This window comes from Herpailurus yagouaroundi, unplaced genomic scaffold, assembly GCF_014898765.1.
Source record: "Herpailurus yagouaroundi ecotype Mexico unplaced genomic scaffold, PumYag 166, whole genome shotgun sequence".
Lineage (NCBI taxonomy): Eukaryota > Metazoa > Chordata > Mammalia > Carnivora > Felidae > Herpailurus > Herpailurus yagouaroundi.
Genome location: NW_024412407.1, coordinates 35,723,834 through 35,744,636, shown reverse-complemented (window position 1 = coordinate 35,744,636; position 20,803 = coordinate 35,723,834). Strand labels below are relative to the sequence as shown.

The 20,803-nt window shown below is 36.4% G+C and overlaps 1 protein-coding gene across 5 annotated transcripts in view; it reads right to left on the bottom strand.

Moving 5' to 3' along the window:
- Nucleotides 1–20,803, bottom strand: part of LRP6 (LDL receptor related protein 6) — a 190,224-nt gene that overhangs the window by 40,110 nt on the left and 129,311 nt on the right. For all 5 annotated transcript variants that reach the window (XR_005794568.1, XR_005794569.1, XM_040488900.1 and 2 more), the window contains 5 exons: nt 10,479–10,695; nt 9,426–9,715; nt 7,918–8,144; nt 5,555–5,739; nt 4,588–4,914 (listed from right to left, as the gene is read on the bottom strand). Coding sequence is in view for 3 of the 5 variants with exons in the window: in XM_040488900.1 (XP_040344834.1) it covers nt 4,588–4,914; nt 5,555–5,739; nt 7,918–8,144; nt 9,426–9,715; nt 10,479–10,695 (1,246 nt within the window). In the remaining 2 variants the exon portion in view is untranslated. The remainder of the gene's footprint in view (nt 1–4,587; nt 4,915–5,554; nt 5,740–7,917; nt 8,145–9,425; nt 9,716–10,478; nt 10,696–20,803) is intronic.

Here is a 20,803-nt window from a genome sequence, read left to right as displayed (position 1 = left end):
TGTCACTCATCATTCTAGATATTAATCCCCAAAATTATCATCTCCATTTTTAGGTAAGCAAACTCAGAAAGGTTAAGTATTTTCCCAAGGTCACAAAGCTGATAAGTGGAAGAGTATATGTATCTTTCCAAGTCCTCCCCTGCTTCTTCATTCTTTTATTTTACAATGATTTCTTGAATCATTACTACTCACCAAGCATTGTTCTAGGCACCTAATATCGGTGAAAAAAACAAAACAAAAACACTGCTTCAGGGAGTTTATGTTCCAATAAACAGACAATAAAAGCAATTAACATAATTAAGAAGTTATAGTATATAAATATTAGAGTACATAAACTACATACGATAACAAAGAATGATAAATGTTATAGGAAAAAGAAAAAGTACAGGTAAGGAACACTGGCAATGCTAAATAGGGTGGAAGGATGATTTGCCATTTTAAAAGGGTAGATCAAGTCTCACTGTGTAGGTCAAAATTAAGCAAAGACTCAGAGATGAAGTATATCCATGTAAATATTTGCAGGAAAAACATTCCAAAAGGTGATAAGCAGCACAATAATCCTGAGGTGGGAGTAACTGGCATATTTGAAAACAACGAGGCTAGGGTAGCTGTGTCATGAAGAGAGCAAGGGGAGAACAGTGAAAGCCACGGTGAAAACAGTGAAAGCCAAGAGAAGCAAAGGGGGAGGGATGCAAAGTGAGGGGTACGGATCATGTAGGAACTTGTAGCCCATTATAAGAACTAGGTTTTTACTCTGTGTGAAATGGGGAGCCATTGTAAGGTTTTGAGAAGAGAAACAGCATGATCTGATTTAGCTTTTGAAACACAGGTCAAACATGAAAAGATGCTCAACATCATTCACCATCAGGGAAATACAAATCAAAACCACAAATGAGATACCACCTCACACCTGTCAGAATGGCTAAAATTAACAACACAAGAAACAACAGGTGTTGGCGAGGATGCAGAGAAAGGGGAACCCTCCCACACTGTTGGCGGGAATGCAAACTGGCACAGCCACTCTGGAAAACAGTATGGAGGTTCCTCAAAAGTTAAAAATAGAACTACTTTACGATCTAGCAATTGCACTATTAGCTATTTACCCAAAGGATACAAAAGTACTGATTCAAAGGGGCACACATGTCCCAATGTTTATAGCATTATATCAGCAACAGCCAAACTGTGGAAAGAGCCCAAATGTCCACTGACTGATGAATGGATAAAGAAGATGTAGTATATATACAATGGAATATTACTCAGCCATCAAAGAGAATGAAATCTTGCCATTTGCAACAATGTGGGTGGAGCTACAGTGTATTATGCTAAGCAAAATAAGTCAGAGAAAGACAAACATCATATGATTTCATCCATATGTGGAATTTAAGAAAGAAAACAGATGAACATATGGGAGGGGGGAATAAAAAGAAAAAAGAGAGGTAAACAAACCATATCTTAAAGATAAAGAACTGAGAATTGATAGAGGGATGTGGGTGGGGATTGGGCTAGATGGGTGATGGGTATTAGGTAGGGCACTTGCTATGATGAACACTAGGTGTTATATGTAAGTGATGAATCACTGAATTCTACTCCTGAAACCACTATTGCACTGTGTGTTAACTAACTAGAATTTAAATAAAAATCTGAAAAATAAATAAATAAATATATACATACATGAAACAGGTCAAGGAGTAAATTGCCCACAATGTTGGAAAAGTATCTAAAGGCAAGCACTTTGTGATAAATTTCTCTCATAATCTGCCTTGGATCCTAATATATCTCTACACAAATATTAAATGGTACTAATTATAAAAAGAGGACACAACAGGGGCACCTGGGTGGCTCAGCTGGTTAAACACCTGATTCTTGAATGTGGCTCAAGTCATGATCTCAGTTTGTGGGTTTGAGCCCCACATCAGGCTCTCCTCTAGCAGCACAGAGCTGCTTTAGATTATCTCTCTGCCTCTCCTCCACTTGTACTCTCTCTCTCTCTCAAAAATAAGTAAACTTAAAAAAAAAAAAAGTACACAATAGAAAGCCACTGGAAGCACTGTTGATCTATGTCCAAAAGGCAGCCAAAGACAGATATGGGGACTCTCGGCACTGATTCCTCAGGCCTTCACTCAGCAACTAATATGCACAAATATAAGCAGTAAAAACAATAATGATCTCAAAGGGTCTTTCCATATTCCCCTTGGTTCCATTCTCCATTGGTCATTACTCCTATTTTTTTCCTTCCAGTCAACGTCAAACTTCTTGAAAAAGACAACTACCCCTCTCTCCCTTTCTGCATTCACATTCTGACCAACTCTAATCTTTAACCATTATTTCCCTGCAACTAATCTTTAGGGTTACTAATCACCACCTTCTTCAAGAATCCAGTGGACATTATTTTAGGGTTCACCTAACTCAGCCTGTCAGCAGCATTCAGCACAGTTCTCTGTTTTGGAATAATCTTATTTCTGGTGCCCCATTCTCTCCTGTTTTTCCTTTTCCCTCTCTGGATGCTACTTTTCAGTGTCCACTGCAAGCTCTCCCTCCTCAGACAAAATTCCTTAGGTTACCAGACCCCTTCCTTTCTCTTTAACAGGAGCCGGCAAACTGCAGCCCACAGCTATATCTTGCCCTGCTGTCTGTTTTAGAATAGTTTATTGGAATTCAGACACATTTTAAAAATGTCTTGTCCATGGCTTTCATGCTACAGTAGACAAAGTTGAACAGGTATGAGAAACTATATGACTCACAAAGCCTAAATGTTTACTCCCTGGCCCTGTACAGAAAGTCTGCGAACTCTAGCTCCATACCCTCTCCCTAAGTAATCTTACCCATTTTAATACGTGCTGGCAATTCCAAAATCTATTTATCTTCAACCTCATGTCTCCCCTCTTCTATCCAACTATCTATTAAATGTATCTATGTCAATGTCCCACGGGGAAATCGATATAAACATGCCTAAAATTAAACTTCTCACTCTAGTCTTCTCATCTCCTACCTACTTAACTACTCAAACCAAAAATCTAAAAGTCACCCTTGCCTCCTCTCTCTTCTTCTTCCTCACGTACAACCTACTGTTCTGTTCATTCTAGCTTCAAAATATACCTTCAATCCATCAGCTTCTGTCACCACTGCCACGTCCCTTACCACATCAGTCTGCCTGACCTCCCTGCTACCACAACTCTCTTCAAATCCATTCTACACAATAATCAAATCATGTTATACCTTAATTTTCACAGCAACCTTACATGGTAGTTAATATTATTATTCCCATTTTACAAATGAGAAGTTTAAAGCTTAAAAAATTTACGTGACTTTAGTAAAACTCAAAACTATTATGTGGCAAAGACTCCATTAAATCATTAAACTATAAACTTATATTCTTTCTTTTTCACAACTGAAGCCTTGTGTCACAACACACTGAATCCTTTCCTATGTGACTTCTTGTACTTTCAGTCACAGAATAAAGTAATTTCAATAGTGAACTGAATAGTTAATAGCTATTATTATTATTATACACATCATTTAATATTTTATATTATATGTTAAATTTAAACATTACGTTTATATATCATGTAGAATAATATATATTTATTTTATACTTTTTATATATGTTTTATATATTTTTGTATATTACATTGTCATATATGTGACTAATTGAATAATTAACAGCTAATCCAATATCCTATAGCAGTTTTGTTACCATCCACCCTAGTGAACCATAGCCTACACTTCTCTGACATGAATTTACTCCTTCTGGTCGAATTCTCTATTTGTTTATCATATCTAGCAATTTGTTCTTGTCTATCCATCAAGACATGGGCCTTCACATATACTTGAGTCATAAACCAGGTTTCCCCAAGCCAACAATGTTTGTTACACATTATGTTTTGATGTCATTAGCACAGTGTATGTGTGGTTAATGTGTATTTAATATGTAATATGTACTGCTAATATTTAAATATCAGCAGATATTACAGCCAAGAAAAATCTGGATGAATGGAGAAGATCTGGTAAATCAGCTGGAATTAAGTAGTGACCACCCACAATGCTCAGAGCATGTGCTCTTTAGTTCCCCAGATATTTACAATTATTTTATACCGGGATAAATTTACATGAAAAATATGCATTTTCCACCTGGCCTCTTATTTGCTTAAATTTTTTATCTTTAGTCTATACTACGAACTTCAAAGGACAAGGAGGTTGTAGTTTGAAAATTTTCTTTGTTTTACTGTCTGTATTTTATAATGAATATAACACGAATAAGAAAAATATAATATAAATTCTTAATAGCACACATGTATGACGGTCTGTCTCACTGAAGCTATGCAATTGTGCACTAAATATTTAAATGCTCAAAAGTTAAAGACTTAATTTTTTCTGTAATACCAATTTTTCCATAACAGCAACTGGCTATCATCAAACAGTTAAGTTACAAAAACATGCATTTTTCCATCTTTAGTCCTTCTCTTTTGTTAAATGATCAACTCTGAACTTCTACAACTTGTTAGCTCTAGAAAGAACATGAACTACAGTGTTTTCAAAATCCTGCTTTCTCCTCGAATTCTAGTTTGCACTGGGGGAGACGCAGCTTACCACTACAAGTCCTGTTGTCGGCGTTAAGAGAGTAGTGGGCAGGGCATCCACAAACAAAACCCCCAACTGGCACAGCCAAGCAGAGGTGGGAGCAGTGCCCATTGCTGGAAGCACACTCATTCCACCCTGCCTGCCGAGAGGAGTGAAAGACGAGGATGTCCATCACATAATCCAAATGGCCCTGGATGATGGTGCGGTTTTGGCCACTGGTTTTGTTGGCACGTTCAATGCTGCGCCGGCTCCAGTCCGTCCAGTAGATGTAATCTTGGTACTGAGTTAAGCCAAAAGGATGAGGCAAGTCATCTGCTATAACTTCCCGGTTGAGTCCTGTTTTCAGAAAGGCAGTAGACGGGAAAAGCAGAGGCATGAAACATGTGAGAGTAGAAGAGCCTTATTGGCCAAAAGAAAGAAAGTTGTAACCTATAAAATATTACAGTTGTAAGCAATTTAAGATAGAACAATTTATTTAACAGCAATTTTAAAACCAGACCAGTCCTCTGAAATCAATCCATCTGCAGTCTGACCCCATGCCTCAAACTTATATTCTTGCTATAAATCACTGAGTTTGTTTAAACTCCAAGTGGTCTGTTTTGACTGTAGTTTTATTTTCTCTCCATAGGGGTCTGTAAGTTGAACTTTTAGTCTTCCTTCCATAAAAAGATGGAAATGCATATACTGTACTTTACTAGTACAAAAAGTCACTTCAGGAATATCTAGGGAGTTACAAATTCCACTACAAGCCCAACAATAAAGAAATTTCCACAAAATAAAGAGATGTGAATCCAAGAACCTGGCCCACTATTAATAATAATAAACAGGATACAATGTCAGAACATCTAGACATTCATAGGAAGTTCTGTCAATAGTATCTAACCAATGGTAAATAGCAGTCACGGATTTTTGTATAGAAAGAATAACATACTATAGCTGTCTGGATTAAAAAAAAAAAAAAAGAAGTACAGCTTACCAAGCATATTTGAAGATTCTATTAAGTTGGTGTCCAGGTCTGTCCAATAAAGCCTCCTTTTAGCATAATCAATAGTTAGGCCATTTGCCCGTCCCACATTTGGAACTAACGTAGTACGTTCACTTCCATCCATGGCAGCTCTGTCTATCTTAGGTTTTCCACCCCATTCAGTCCAATACATAAATCTAAATTCAAAACAATAGATATGTAACAGGTCACTTTTGATTATTTGGGAAAAAGGGTCATATTCATGCATGGTAACTAAATAAATTTAAAGAAAATATACATTAAATCAAGGAAATCGGTAAAGCAAAATCAAGGCTATCATTTTTTCAATTATTTTGGCACCCTCACCTAAATATTTTTTCTCATATCCTAAAAAGGAAGTGAGTCAGCTTTCTTTAGTCTTTCCAATGAATATGTTCCATCCAAAACCCAGAAACTGGAAACAAACTAATGATATCCATACTGCAGCACTTGTATTTATGCAACTATATTCAAGAAGATACCAAAAAATTAAAGTTCTGGGCTCAGAATCTGATTCACTTCTGCATAAAATATTTTTGTATCTTTACATATTTCTGAACACAAGTAATTTGAGGTTTAAATTTTTAGACTTATTTTTCAACTTGTATAATCAACTCTCCCCAAAAACAAGTTGCAGGAGTATATCAAAGGTAAAAATTAATAGTCTTTAAATGGAACTAAAAAGCAAAGTTTGAAATGTATTTGGTCGTGCAGTCCAAGGGAACATACTATGTGTGTATGAGCAGTGACTCACCTCTTACTGTGTTGGCTGGGCACTGAACACTACTGCTATAATCCCTGTAAAATTTTAGAATACTTTCTTGCTTTTATATTCTTTTTCCAAGTTTTTCACATTAACCTCAGAGCAGCCCCACAGTATAGGCTCTTTATAGATGTAAAGAGGCCAAAGCAATAAAAGAAATGTGAATGATCTAATTTCTTCAACTCCCATCACATGGCAGGGCTAGAACTAGAACCTAATCCCTAGCTAAGTACTTTTTCAACTAAACTAGTAAGGTGCTAGTTTTGAAACATTCTGAATACTGGAACTAGAAAAGCACTCCACATGCCAACTCTCATCAAATACCTGAGGACAGACATTTACTCATCAGTCTCAGCTGATGGTTGACTTAGTAGCAATGCATGAACGTGCTTTTCTGAAAATTAAAGTTAATCTTGGGCTTTGTTTGCATTTGTACTTGTCAGCTGACAGGCACGTGCACACAAGAAGCAAAAACAACTGTGAGACAAATGTCACAGTTGCTAGCAGCCAAATAAACTGTGGAGTCCTTAGTCTCAATTATTAAATTTATCTGTGTGGTAACATAGAGTTAAGATCACCGTAATCCAACCACAACATGTCAGCACAGAGAAGCTGTCTTTGCTCTGGCCTTCTAACGAGATGGAGACTAGGTAATAATGGAATTAATGTGATTTCAAGGATCTATTTTTAATTACAGGTATGGTAAATATGTTTGTATGTTCACACTGTTAACTTCTGCTTTTTTTTTTTTAAACGTTTATTTTTTTGAGACAGAGAGAGACAGAGCATGAATGGGGGAGGGTCAGAGAGAGAGGGAGACACAGAATCTGAAACAGGCTCCAGGCTCTGAGCTGTCTGCACAGAGCCCAATGCGGGGCTCGAACTCATGGACTGCGAGATCATGACCTGAGCTGAAGTCGGATGCTCAACCGACTGAGCCACCCAGGCGCCCAAACTTCTGCTTTTAAAAGTAGAATTATTCTTCAAATTTCAGATTTCTTAGCTGTTGGCTTTTTAAAACTTGCTACATCATGTAAGACGATCACCTACCTTTGAAAAACGTCATGTTGTAAATAAATGTTTTTTTAATCGAAAACAGTTTACCATCTCATATCAAAGTTTCTCTAAGCTTTTAACAATGATCAAACTAATTGTCCACTTTGAACTGATGAATATTCTAAAATGGAACTTTTTAAAATGCAGCTATTTCTTAGTACACGGCATTATTTCAGTGGGTTTTAGATCTGATTTAACTTCAGAGAGGGTAAAACAAAATGCAAACGATACCTTTAAAAAGGCTGTTGATTAGCATACAAATGGGATCGGTAATATTTAATTACTAGTCCATCTCACCAATCTTCCTTTACCTAATGTTAATAATGGCAAAAGTAAAATATAGCTAATAATTAGTTCTAAATCAGTGAAATCTCAACTAATGGGTTTTAAAATAAAGCCTACCTACGGTTTAGTTACCAGATTCCTAGTAAGCATTATTTAAGACATCAAAAATACAATCCATAACGAGGCTATGGGCAACACAGTTGCAAAGAATGCATACATAAAAGCTGTTTACCCTTCAGCAGGGTCCAGTGCAAGAGCTCTGGGACTATCTAGGTCTTTCCAAACCAAAACTTGTCGGTGCTGCCCATCCAACTTTGACACCTCAATTCGATTCGTTCCTGTGTCTGCCCAGTACAAGTTCTTCCCAAGCCAGTCTACTGCCATGCCTTCTGGATAATCTAAGCCAAATTCCACCACGTGTTCCAGTGCACTGCCATTCATGAAGGCTCTGCTGATGGTCTGCAAGAATGAGATTAACAACAAAATCACATGGCTTAAGTATAAAACACTACCCAGAAAGAAGAGTTCTAGTTTTCATTGGGTGCGAGGATCCAGACGCATAGTTTCTTAATACAATTCATGTATTTTACAAGCACAGAAAAAGCCGGATGTCAATCTCTAATAAATGCAACTGTGACCTCAAGTTTTAGTATCAAGCCGAGGAGAAATTTTTTTAATTATTAAGGACCAAAAATTTACTCAAGTAAGACAGTGGAATGACTTTGCTTTTAAAATCTATTAGTAATCAAGTGAAAAAAATATGGCCAGAATGCTGTAGACTTGTAACTGGTAGTCAACTTCCTAAAGGTTCCTGAGAGTATGCCATGTCATTGTGTCAATCTGCAAAGATCGCAACAACCTTATACATCATAAAATGTAAATAACCATTATCAGATTATTACCACTGCAGCTCTGAGTTCCCAAAATTTCAAGCCATTATTCAAGCCATTAATAATGGCTGCTACTTCTTGGCAAGCACTACCTTAAGTACCTTGTGTACACATATTTTCTCATTTAATCTTCAAAACAGCCCTGCAAGATAGGTATTATCTCTACTTTCAAGATGAGGAAAACTTAGAAGGCCATACAATACAAGCCAAAATATACTTATTTTACTTCATTTATTCATTCATTCAAGTTAAAGATTTTATTGAACACCATTAGAATCCAATTCTGGCTCCAATACCCCGTGATTTTTGCATATTAAACAAATTTTACACAAATTATATGAAATAGGCCCAAAACAATCTAGAAGAAGGAAAGATTATTCTCCAGATTTTCTGTTCAGGAGCTCCTCCCTCTTATTGACTTAGTAGTGCTTTTCAATATTTATTTTAGGAAAAAGAAAATAAAGGTATATTCTAACTCATAATTGGCATTTTCTACCTCAGCCAGACTACAGAATTGTGTTTAAAGTAAGTCAAGTCTCTATAACTCATTTAGATGGGACTTCAACTGCTTACTCTTTGCAGAAAATGTCACTCATTATTCTCAAATGGAATAAAGCAGAGGTAGATTATGTCTTGCAGATTTAGAACACTCAAGCAAAGTATCCTGTATTTTAAAAAAGCACTTAATTAAATACAGAATGGACCTCCTCCTTCCTTTAAAAAGTTAAGGGCTTTTGTTGAATTCTGCCTATTAAACAACAAGGGAGAGTGATCACAGCATGAAGACTCAAATTTTAGAACCTCTCCCTTTTAGTCTTTGGTTTTAACATTTCAATTCTTTTAAGCTAACCTTGAGTGATATATCGGTCCAGTAAATTCGGTTGTCTGTCACATCAAAATCCAAAGCAGAAGCTTCTTTGACACCAGTGAGAGGAATGGCCACGTTATTATTGTTAGTTTCCAAAGAAATTCGCCTGATATCTGCTCTCCGTGAAAACAAAAGGAAAGCCTCTGGGACAATGCAAGTCTTCATGTCACTGATGAGTTCAAAGCCAATGGGGCAGGCACAACGAAGGCCTTGAGGCCTATATAGGCAAAGATGGCTACATCCCCCATTTTCCTCTGCACAAGGGTTGGAACCTAAAAAATATGTTAATTATAAAAGGATACAGAAAGACACACACATTGACACAATCAACATATTTTCACTTAAAACGACTAGGCATATGGTTCACAAAGACCTATGATTCTATCTGCTCCAAAATATAGTTTCAATCCTAATGTCATAAATACCATGAAGATTAATAGGGAATAAAAAGCCAGGGGCAGTGATGCAGGCCTGTATTCCCACCTACTCAGGAGGCTGAGGCAGGGGGAATGCTTGAGCCCAGGAGTTCTGCATTGTAGTGCATGCACTTTGCTAGGCCAGCCCTCCACACTAAGTTAGCTTCAATGTGGTGCCCTCCTGGGGCTGTTTAGATAGATACCACTAGACTATCTAAGGACTGTGCACTGGCCCAAGTCAGAAACGGGACAGGTCAAAACCCCCTGCTAATCAACTGGAAATAAAGGTATGCAAATACTTTCCTTTGTACCCACAGTAAGCTTTAAAATAAGCTACATTATTCATACAATAGGACAGAATTCTTTTAATGAAGCAGGTGTGTGTGCATGTGTGTGTGTATATATTTAGCCCTTCAAGTCAAACTATGTAGCCAGAGTACTAAGCCAACATTCAAAAGGCCCATTTCTTGCTAAAAAAAAAAAAAAAAAAAAAAAATTAACAGATAATTTCTATATTCCCTCAAAACACCAAAAATTTACACTGCTGCTTGATAAACCACTATCTCTAACTTGTCTCATTCTTGGCGTCCATCTTTGAAGGAATTTTTTAATTACTTACCAATGATTCGATGAACATTTGTGGCCTTTAGGCCCATGAGATCAGGAAGTTGATCTATGATGATCTCCCTCTCTGCACTTCGTTTGTGTACTCTTTCGATGCTACGCCTCTGCCAGTCAGTCCAGTAAACATAGTCACCCAACAGAGTAAACCCAAATATGTGAGGAATTTTGTCTTCCACCAGTACTCGTCTCCCAGTGCCATCAATATTCATAACCTTCAAGTTTAAGTTTAAAGACAAGAGGAAAAGATGTGTACTTATTCTTCGAATGTATATAAAATGACAAATCCAACTGCCTGTTGTATCAAAACTGAAAAGAGTCATCTTAGTTATTTTTATTATAATGTTTTCACAAAATAACAACATGCTAATGTAACAAGAATGATTTAAAATACTCAGTATAAGCTCATATTTTCCCTCTATTTCTCTATCTCTTATTACTCTTCCTTCTAAAAATTCTGGCAATATTAGCCTTAGTATGTATCTCTTTTATTAAGTGCCTTTAAAAAATTAAAAATACAATATCATTACCTTAAATTTGCTTTTACATTTGTTTTTACATTATAATGTACCTTCATACACATGATTTTATTATATATTTTGTTTAATAACATACTTTATTTTTCCTGAGAGTTTTGTCTGTTTTACATCTATAATGAAACAGAGATTCACAGAAGATCACACAGCTGAAAACAAAATGTCTTGTTTAGGACTCCTTCCACTTATTATACTTTTTTCTTTTATGGTTTTGTTTGAAAATTTTTTGAAAGCCCAAGATAAAAGGGCTCTCAGAACATCTCTCAGTCTCTTAAGATTATAATTATAAATGTATCTGGAGTTTACAACACTCTCTGCAACTAAGTTTCCAGGAACTGGGATGTACCTACTGTCTCCAACTACCCCATTTAGCAACATTATTAAATTCATTCTGAAACTCTCATAAACTCAACAATTTCTGTACAAGTGGCAAAGGCATCTTTTCTGTCCCTGACATTCCAGCAACATGTACTCATCTTCTGTTCTGAAAGATGGAGTCAGTCTTCTAAAGCAAAAACTTGGAAGTCCCCAACTGAAACCATTTCTACCATTAAGTGGCCTGTGTGCCAGGCAAACTGGACTTCAGAAATGTTATTCTGGTACTAAAATCATGTACATACATGCAAACAGTATCTTCCCTACCCTCCTACAAACAGTATTATGATTTATGCAAGAATTAATTTTTTTATCCATAAAATTAGTAGGAAATAGTCCATATAAGTCAATACTGTGATTGCCTAAATGGAATGACAACCAGATGTTATCTTTATCTCTCCTCTCTAAAACTTAAAAACTCTTGCTAACCTTCCAAGAACAGCCAAACCTTGAAAACAAAGTACTTAAAAAATTGAGTAAGCAAAACTGTGCTATATCCTTGCATTTTCATGGGCAAATATCAATAAATATTTCATTTATATGTTTAAATCTTTATTTAATCTTTGTTTAAAAAGTTTTTTTTAAAACATAGTTTATTTCTTTTATATTTATTTTTGAGAGAAAGAGAGGCACAGAGTGCAAGCGGGGGAGGAGGACAGAGAGAGGGAGACATAGAATCTGAAGCAGGCTCCAGGCTCCGAGCTGCCGGCACAGAGCCTGATGTGGGGCTCGAATTCACGAACCATGAGATCATGACTCGAGCCGAAGTCAGATGCTCACCCAACTGATCCACCCAGGAGCCCCAAAAAACATAGTTTAAAAGAATACTATCCTAATTCCTACATTAAACACTGCTTAAAGTTAATAATTTCTCCTTAATTTGAGACATGACTCGACTTTTTACATTCATATTTTCTTGCAACAGATCATTCCTGGATATGCTTTATGATATTTATATCTTAAGATTACTTTGGTGTTTAAGAGCAAAAGGACTGAGTAGAGAAAAAGGGTCAATAATTTGTTTACGTATCTAACTAGAATGTGACCTCTTTCTAGACTAGCAGGAACCTAATTCATCCATTTACGTGCCTGCCACATCTACTGTTAAAGAGTCTGACAAAGAACTCAATAAATATTTGTTAAATAATTTTTAAAAAGAGATAGGTTTCCTAAGACACTCACTCAAGAAACCTTCCTAAAAATGGAAATGAAAATTTAACATTTTCCTCAGATTCTACAGTTTAGCCATTTGAATGAAAGGTATTCTTGCCCAAATTTTAAATCCATGTAAAAAATTTAAATCCATGTAAGAAAAAAATCCACACTACTCCCTACTTTTGGAGAATGGATACATTCCTGAACCCTCCCTAAAAGCAGAGCTCCAAGAAAGAATTTCTGGCCCCCCTGTATTATTGGAAACTGTGATCGGAGAGAAAAATCTTTCCTTTGTAAGATGTGTAACAGAAACATCTTTATTCTAGGTAGGGAAAGTTTATTTTTTAAAACTCTGTACTTTTATTTTACCTCCATCCAGAGGTACTCTCCTCCAGAGATTATCTCTTGACTCTAGCATCTTCTTCTACCCTTTCATGAGAAATTCCTTTTAGTACTATTTCCTAGATATCTTCAATATCTCCCTCTTCATAGGGTCCTTTTTTTCTGCCTTTATCACAACACAATTTCTTCCAACTTAGAAAGACACTGTTCAAAAGTTGAATGATTCTGTTTTTACTGCCACATTCTTTGAATATGATCTGTAACAGCTGCCTCCATCTCTTAAGATTCATTCCCTCACTCTGCTGACTTCCAATCTCTGACTCAGATGAAATAAGTCTACTGAAAATGGTCAGTGACTACCTCCTTGCTTTCCTCAGTTCCTGTGCTCTTTTGCCTTTTTTTTTTAATTTGATACTCTTAACCACCCACTGAAACTATGCACTGGATTTTCATGGCACAATATGACCTTTTCCCTTTTTCTATAGTCAGAAAGGCTTTTTATCTCTTCATTTTTACTGGTTCTCCCTTCCTTTTTCAGACCTGGTTGGATATTTTCCAAGGTTTCCTGAGTTCTCCTCTGTAAATCACCTTTTAAAGACCATCAAATCTTGCAGCTTCTGTTATCTTATGTAAAAATAAATACACAAAAAATAAATATGTAAAGTTCTAGTCTAAGGTCTCATCAGTTTCTACTGCAGTATTTCCAACTGCATCTCCTGGAAAATGTACCACTACGTCATCTAAAATGTCATATACTTAATAGTGAACTTATGTTCTCTTGTTAGGGGGAGTTCACCATCCAATTGAAGAATTTCCAACACACAGTGCTAAATAGTATGCACTGTACCACCCTAAAATACTACTTCCTCACCAGCTTCTGGTATATTAAAATGTCTGACTTGATTTTCTTCTAGTTTCAGTATGATCTTAAATCAATTACTCTGCATTATCTTACATTTAATAAACTAACACTAATTTTGCTGTACTATGCCCAAATACTGACCTTCCTGTTAAGATTTGTTTCCTCATCTAAAGGCACACACTAAATGCCTAATATCGAACTTCTTCATAAAAATAAAATTTACGGGCACCTGGCTGGCTCAGTTGGTTAGCATCCAACTTCGGCTCAGGTCATGATTCACGATGGTTCAGGGGTTTGTGAGTTCAACCAGTGTCAGGCTCGTTGCTGACAGCTCAGAGCCTGGAGCCCGTTTCAGATTCTGTGTCTCCCTCTCTCTCTGCCCCTCCACTGCTCATGCTCTCTCTCCCTCTCTCTCAAAAATAAATAAACATTAAAAAATGAAATGAAATGAAATAAAATTTAAATTTCTCCTCCAAAAACATTACAGGATCAACCAACTCTTTCTTTCAGTTGTGTTAGCCTACAACATTTCTGTTCATTCTAATAAGTGAACAACTTAAAAGATGGCTGCATAAGTATGAATTTGGATAACAGGCAAAAAACGGAACTGAAAATCACAGTGGGAAAAATAACAAAATCACAACTCCAAAAGATGCTTTTAGTTTACACAATTAAGCGTCTTCTATTTAGCGGTGACTCTCCATTCTGCTCTCTAAAAATCTCTCATGATTGGCAAACAATGTTCTGGCACAACTAGACAGACTTAGATTTCGAATATAAGTTCTATCACTCACTGGGTACCCTTAGGCAATTTCTCACCGTAAAACAGGAAGAGAACTTGTAAAACAGGAAGAGAACTTGTAACACTGAATTATTTAAGAATGAAATAAAATAATGTTAAATACGTAGCACAGTATCAGATGTATAGATGCCCTGCAGATGTTGGTTCTTGCCTTTTAAAATTATTTCAATAAATACCTTAGTACCTCTTAGTAAATAGTTACATTTAAATGGCTGTAACTAATTGATTAAAATGTAGTGCTTCAAAATAAAAATTGATACATTAATATAAAAGAATACGTGGAAATTGAAGACCAAAACAACCACACTGTCTAGCAGAAGAATAAAAACAATACAGACCTTTCTATATCCTGGCAACTAGTGGAAAACTACAGGGCTGCAGCCTTATTCCCATTTCCAAACCCCAATTTGTATTGTTTGCTTACGCCACTTAGATGTACATAACTAAAACAGCAGATAAAAAGGAGCAAACAGTATGACAATTCGATCACAAATATTTTTGCTGCTGTACCGGATCCTTGCTTCACTCCCCCAGCCCCAAATCAAACATTAACAAATACATCTAATGAAGGCAAATCGCCACGAAAGACCTCATGAGGAATGCTAAGAAGTTTATTACAGGGCCTCTTGTAGCTAAGGGATTATAATTTAGTTGAGGAGGTAAACTGTATTTACATTAAAACCATACACATATACTCCTCTCTGGCCTATATCTTATCAAGAAGTATAGGAAATAGAGGAGCTCAAATCCATCTTGAAGAATTAGAAGAATTTTGACAAACAGAAAAAAGGGTTTTTCAGAATAAAAGAAGTAACACATGTTAAGACACAGTCAAGGATGCCTTGTGTGACTGACTTTGAAACAAATGCTTTGAGGCAGAGAGAACACAAAAGGGACTCAAAGGACACAACATTAGGCAGATAGATAGCATCCTATGGCAGGGATGAGACTTCAGGATGAGACCTATAGAAAACAAGATACTTCTGAGGGCACTTTAAAGGAGAGTGATATGACAAAATTCTGTTTTGGGAGGACCTCATTTACCTCTGTTACTGTGTTCAGATTGTGCTGAAAATAGTCATCTTAAATACAGAATTAGGGCTAATAGAATATCTTCAATTACTGTGGGATGGTAATAGAGGTCCAAATCCCTTATCTGAGGCTTAGGGCCAGCCATATTTCAGACTTCAGATTTACTGTGAAATTTAGAAAGGTGAACACAACGCACATGGCATATCACCTCTGCCTGGCTTCAGGGAGCACCTGGTTGCCAAACACATTAATATTTTTGCAGCAAAATACATATATATTCCCACAAAGAAGGATAAATAAAGACTATGGATAGTCTTACATTGCTTCAAGTCAGGTTTTCCACCAAATGAATTAACGGAAATAAGTTGGTTTTGATAGCTTTTTCGATTTCAGAATTACACATAAGGGATTATAGATTAGAAATGCTTTGGTCTAGGCCCTTGTCCAAACTGGTGTTTGGATCAGTGTTAATGCTGCTTTAAGTGCAAGCCAGGGTCTCAGGAAGAAGAAAAAAGGAGCAAAGAACATATTTAAAATACAAGGTTTTTAGCAACATCTGTCAGAACAACAACAACAAATGGTAATGAAGGTCTCACAAAGATCTTTAGCACAGTGGCCAGGAACTCAAATACAGTTTTCTTAAAAGCCACAACTAAGGATTTTGTAGCTTTACCCACTAGAGCATTAGTCCCTTTTAGCTAATCCTTTTTCTTTCACTTTAAAAGCAAAAACCAGAAGTTCCCCGCCCCCCCCTACCAGGGGTAGAGGGGAAAGAGGTAAATAAAGTGCACATTAAAGCTAGATACATCACATCTATTTCCACCTAAACCATGTAATTAAGATGTGCTAAAGATTTTTAAATGAAATTTTAGAAGCACATTGTTTCCCTTAATTCCCTATGTTTCTTGTAGTTTTTATAAGAGGACTGGGTCTAGAATAATACTGCCCAAGAGAAATATTTAAGCCCCACAGGTGAATCATGCATTGTAATTTTAAATTTTCTAGTAGCCAGATTCTAAGAAGTAAAAAGAAACAGGTAAAATTAACTTTAATACTGTATTTTATCTAATCCAATATATCCAAAATATTTTCATTTCAACATGTAATCAAAACTTAAAAATTTATTACTGAGGGGCACCTGGGTGGCTCAGTTGGTTAAGCGTCTGACTTTGGCTCAGGTCATGATTTCATGGTTCCAACCATGCACAGTGTCAGGCTCTGTGCTGACAGCTCGAAGCCTGGAGCCTACTTCGAATTCGGGGTCTCCCTCTCTCTCTCTTTCTGCCCCTCCCCCACTCACATTCTGCCTCTCTCAGTAAAGGCTCAGTAAAGCCACAACAGTGAAATGTCTTCCATTTGGTCTTTAGTAAAGACTCAGTAAAGCCAGTAGGCTCAGTAAAGCCACAACAATGAAATGTCTTCCATTTGGTCTTTACTTCCTCTTCAGCTATACTATACTTAAATCCTAACATAGGTTAAAATTATTTCAAAAAATGATTTCTGATGAAAAAATTTAATAGAATTCTACTTTTTTTCCCCAGCTTTTATCACATTTCCAAGTCCACATTTCAAAGAACTAGCTGAGACTTGTAAGAGCAAGGACAAAGGCCTGATTCTTTGATTTCTTTTAGGTTATCCCAATATTTAAGTTTAATAAGATAATCCATATCTGCCATCTCCTTGGCTCTCCCACTAAGAGTATTCTAGATTGACCATGTGCTAATAATAATGGTTAAAGATGGTGGTTCATGAGAATCTCTGCTTTATGTCTGATATTTTTCATAATTAAAAAATAAAGAAGGGAGGAAAGATAAGGTGCAAGTCCAAGGGTACTTGAATAATAATGATAATAATAGCTGTCATTAACAAATGCTGTTATCACTTTTGTTGTTGATATGATGTGGAAACCAATCATAAGAATCCCCTGAAGAGATTAAGGGATCAACAGCTTAAACAAAATCTGATTGTGAGACTTTACATCTAAAGAACCATATATTTCTCTTTATACAGAGTCCAATGATTACTTTCTGAAATCTGTTTCTTTGCATTACTTTTGCAGAGATGACACTTCCATTAGAAAATGACATCTCCCATGGGGCGCCTGGGTGGCTCAGTTGGTTAGGCAACGGACTTCGGCTGAGGTCATGATCTCACAGTTCATGAGTTCAAGCCCCGCATCGGGCTCTGTGCTGATGGCTCAGAGCCTGGAGCCTGCTTCGGATTCTGCATCTTCCCCCCTCTCTCTACCCCTTCCCTTCTCACGCTTTGTATCTCTCTGTCTTGCAATAATAAATAAACGTTAAAAAAAAAAAAAAGAAAATGACATCTCCCTTAAATACTGTGCTTTTACCAGCTACACAATCTCTACTGGACAGAAGCAACACAGTGAAACAAGAACATACTGCTTCATCTCAAAGAAAATCACTATTATACTTCTCATACCCAACAAGTTACAGTTTGGGGCAGGTTACTAGGTTTGTAAATATGGTTTTAAGCTTCTTATGTTTAAAATAACAACACAAATCCTGGTTAAAGCTTGCTTGTACATTCTGAACCCAGAACAAATGAACCATTTTAAGTGATTCCAAAAGATTACCCTTATGCTTTCAAGGTGGAGCCAACACTAATTAAATCTGGCAACTCTTGACGGTGTGCTTCACTGTATTACCTCAGAGTGGTTTAATTCGTTACACTGAAATTGGGCTTCTGTCACTTCTAAAATCTACCTCCAAATCTGAACCAGAGTCTCTAGTGGTTTCAACTGCTTCAACCACATTGTGGTAGGGATTTAACTATTCTGAGGCATTCCCAAATATTACAAACCGCAATGAGAATATAGACTACAACAGGAAACAGATGTGGGTTAACCAGAATAGCTCCACAGAAAGGAGGTAATAGCAAACGTTCTATAGGTATCACATCTGTTTTCTTGAGCAGTTTCATCAGCTTATTAAATGTCAAGACCGGATTACCCATAAATTGGGAACGCAGCCAGTCTATTACCAAACTTGTTGCTATGCAGCTCCACTTGACTAGACACGTTCAAGAGATAGATGACAACAGGACAACCAGGTACCCATCATAAAATGAGCTAGAGTGGGAACATTATGACATCCTAAAAGAGAAATTTAAGTTATGTTCACAATGAACCATTCCTCTTCTAATGTTCCAGCCAATGTCTAAAACAAGTAGTGAATTAAAATTTATATATAAAGAGACAATATACCTCATTGGAGGTTCACTGATAATAGGGTATAAAACAGAATTTCACAGAAGTGGTATTTAAAAAAAAAAAATGGAATACATATCTGTGGAAGTAACAGTTCAATCATGCAGATGCTCACTGGGAGAAATGCTTTGAATCTAGCAGGGGAAGTAAAGAGATGTCATGTACCTGTGTAAGAGAGCGTAAGGGCAATTACAGTGTTGCATTAAAGCCTTTTAACCTAGTTTAAGATTTATGTCTCGGTAAATACAAGTGATTTAAAAAAATTTTTTTTAATGTTCATTCATTTTTGAGAGACAGAGAACGAGTGGGGAAAGGGAAGAGAGAGGGAGACACAGAATCTGAAGCAGGCTCCAGGCTCTGAGCTGTCAGCACAGAGACCGACGCGGGGCTCGAACTCACCAACTGTGAGATCATGACCTGAGCCGAAGTCGGATGCTCAACCAACTAAGCCACCCAGACGCCCCAATACAAGTGATTTTTAATGTGAAAAGAGAAAATATCATAGTTTCATTACATAATTTTATTTTTTCAAGGAGTCATGTTTAGAATATTAAACATTTGCAGTTAGTATGCTCTTACAGAGAGCTAAGAAATGCTACTGTGGCCAAAGCTTTCTAAAGCCAAAATTACTCAGGAAAACTAGAAAATTGAAAACAGATTTTCAGTTGAAGGCATTATTATGATCAACACAATACCACCTTGGTCAATTCTATCAATTGCTTCATGAGACACTTTTAAGAGTCCCACTGTCCTAGGGCCTTCCAAAAACCCTAATGCAGAAAACATTAGCATGTTAACAAGGGAAAACTGTTCTCTTTCCTCTCATTCTTTTCAAGCACAAGTAAAATAAATTCTATTTGGAGTCTGAGTAGAAATAATAATCAATACCTTATTATTGAAAGGCAAATTACTCCAGTATCAATGAGCATGCCTTATGTCCAGATATTTTTTCATTTTATTTTAATTTTTTAAAGTTTCTTTTTTTAAGTAATCTTTACACCCAACATGGAGCTCGAACTCATGACCCCAAGATCAAGAGTTGCATGCTCTTCCAACTGAACCAGCCGGGCGCCCCCCAGATACTGGTTTTTAAATACTACCCTTCATTAAAAAGAACCATGATTCTTTGGAGTAACAGTTGATTCCAGGGCTGAGGCAAGAGAAATATAAGATAAAGCTGAATATACTGTTCTTCCAAAAAAGGCTTTAAAATTATGGGGGTTGCTTGAAAAATTAAAAATAGAATCACTATATGATCCAGCAATCCCACTTCTGGGTATATATCTAAAAGAACTAAAACAGGATCTCAGAGATGTTTGCAATCCATGTTCACTGCAGCGTTATTCATAATAGCCAAAAGGTTGAACCAACCTAAATATCCACTGATGGATGAATGGGTAAAGAAAATGTGGTGCATACATAAAATATTATTCAGCCTTTAAAAATAAGGGAGTCTTGTTATATGCTACAAAACAGATGAACTGTGAGGACATTATGCTAAGGGAAATAAGCCAGCAACAACAAGGCAATACTGTATTATTCCACTTATTCCACTAGATGATTCCACTTCAGGTATCAAAAGAAGTCAAACTCTTAGAGAAAGGCAAGTTAAAATGGTGGTTGCCAGGGCAGGGGGAGGGGGGAAAAGGAAGCTGTTTGGAAGAATTTCAGTTCTGCAAAATGAAAAAGTTCTAGAGATCTTGTTGTACAACAGCGTGCATAAATAATTAACAGTACTATACTCTCTGCTTATAAATGGTTAAAATGGCAGATTTTATATTAAGCGTTTTTGTTTTGTTTTGTTTTTTACCACAATTTAAAAAGAAGAGAAGGACGCTCATGAAAAGGACACAGGAATCAGCTTGAAGGTGCTCCTAATGCCAATTCTGGGATTTTTGCAACTATTTAATGATAATAATGAAATATTACCTTATAATATTCCATAATTTTATAGAGTAAAATACGTATCATGATTCCATACTAACATACA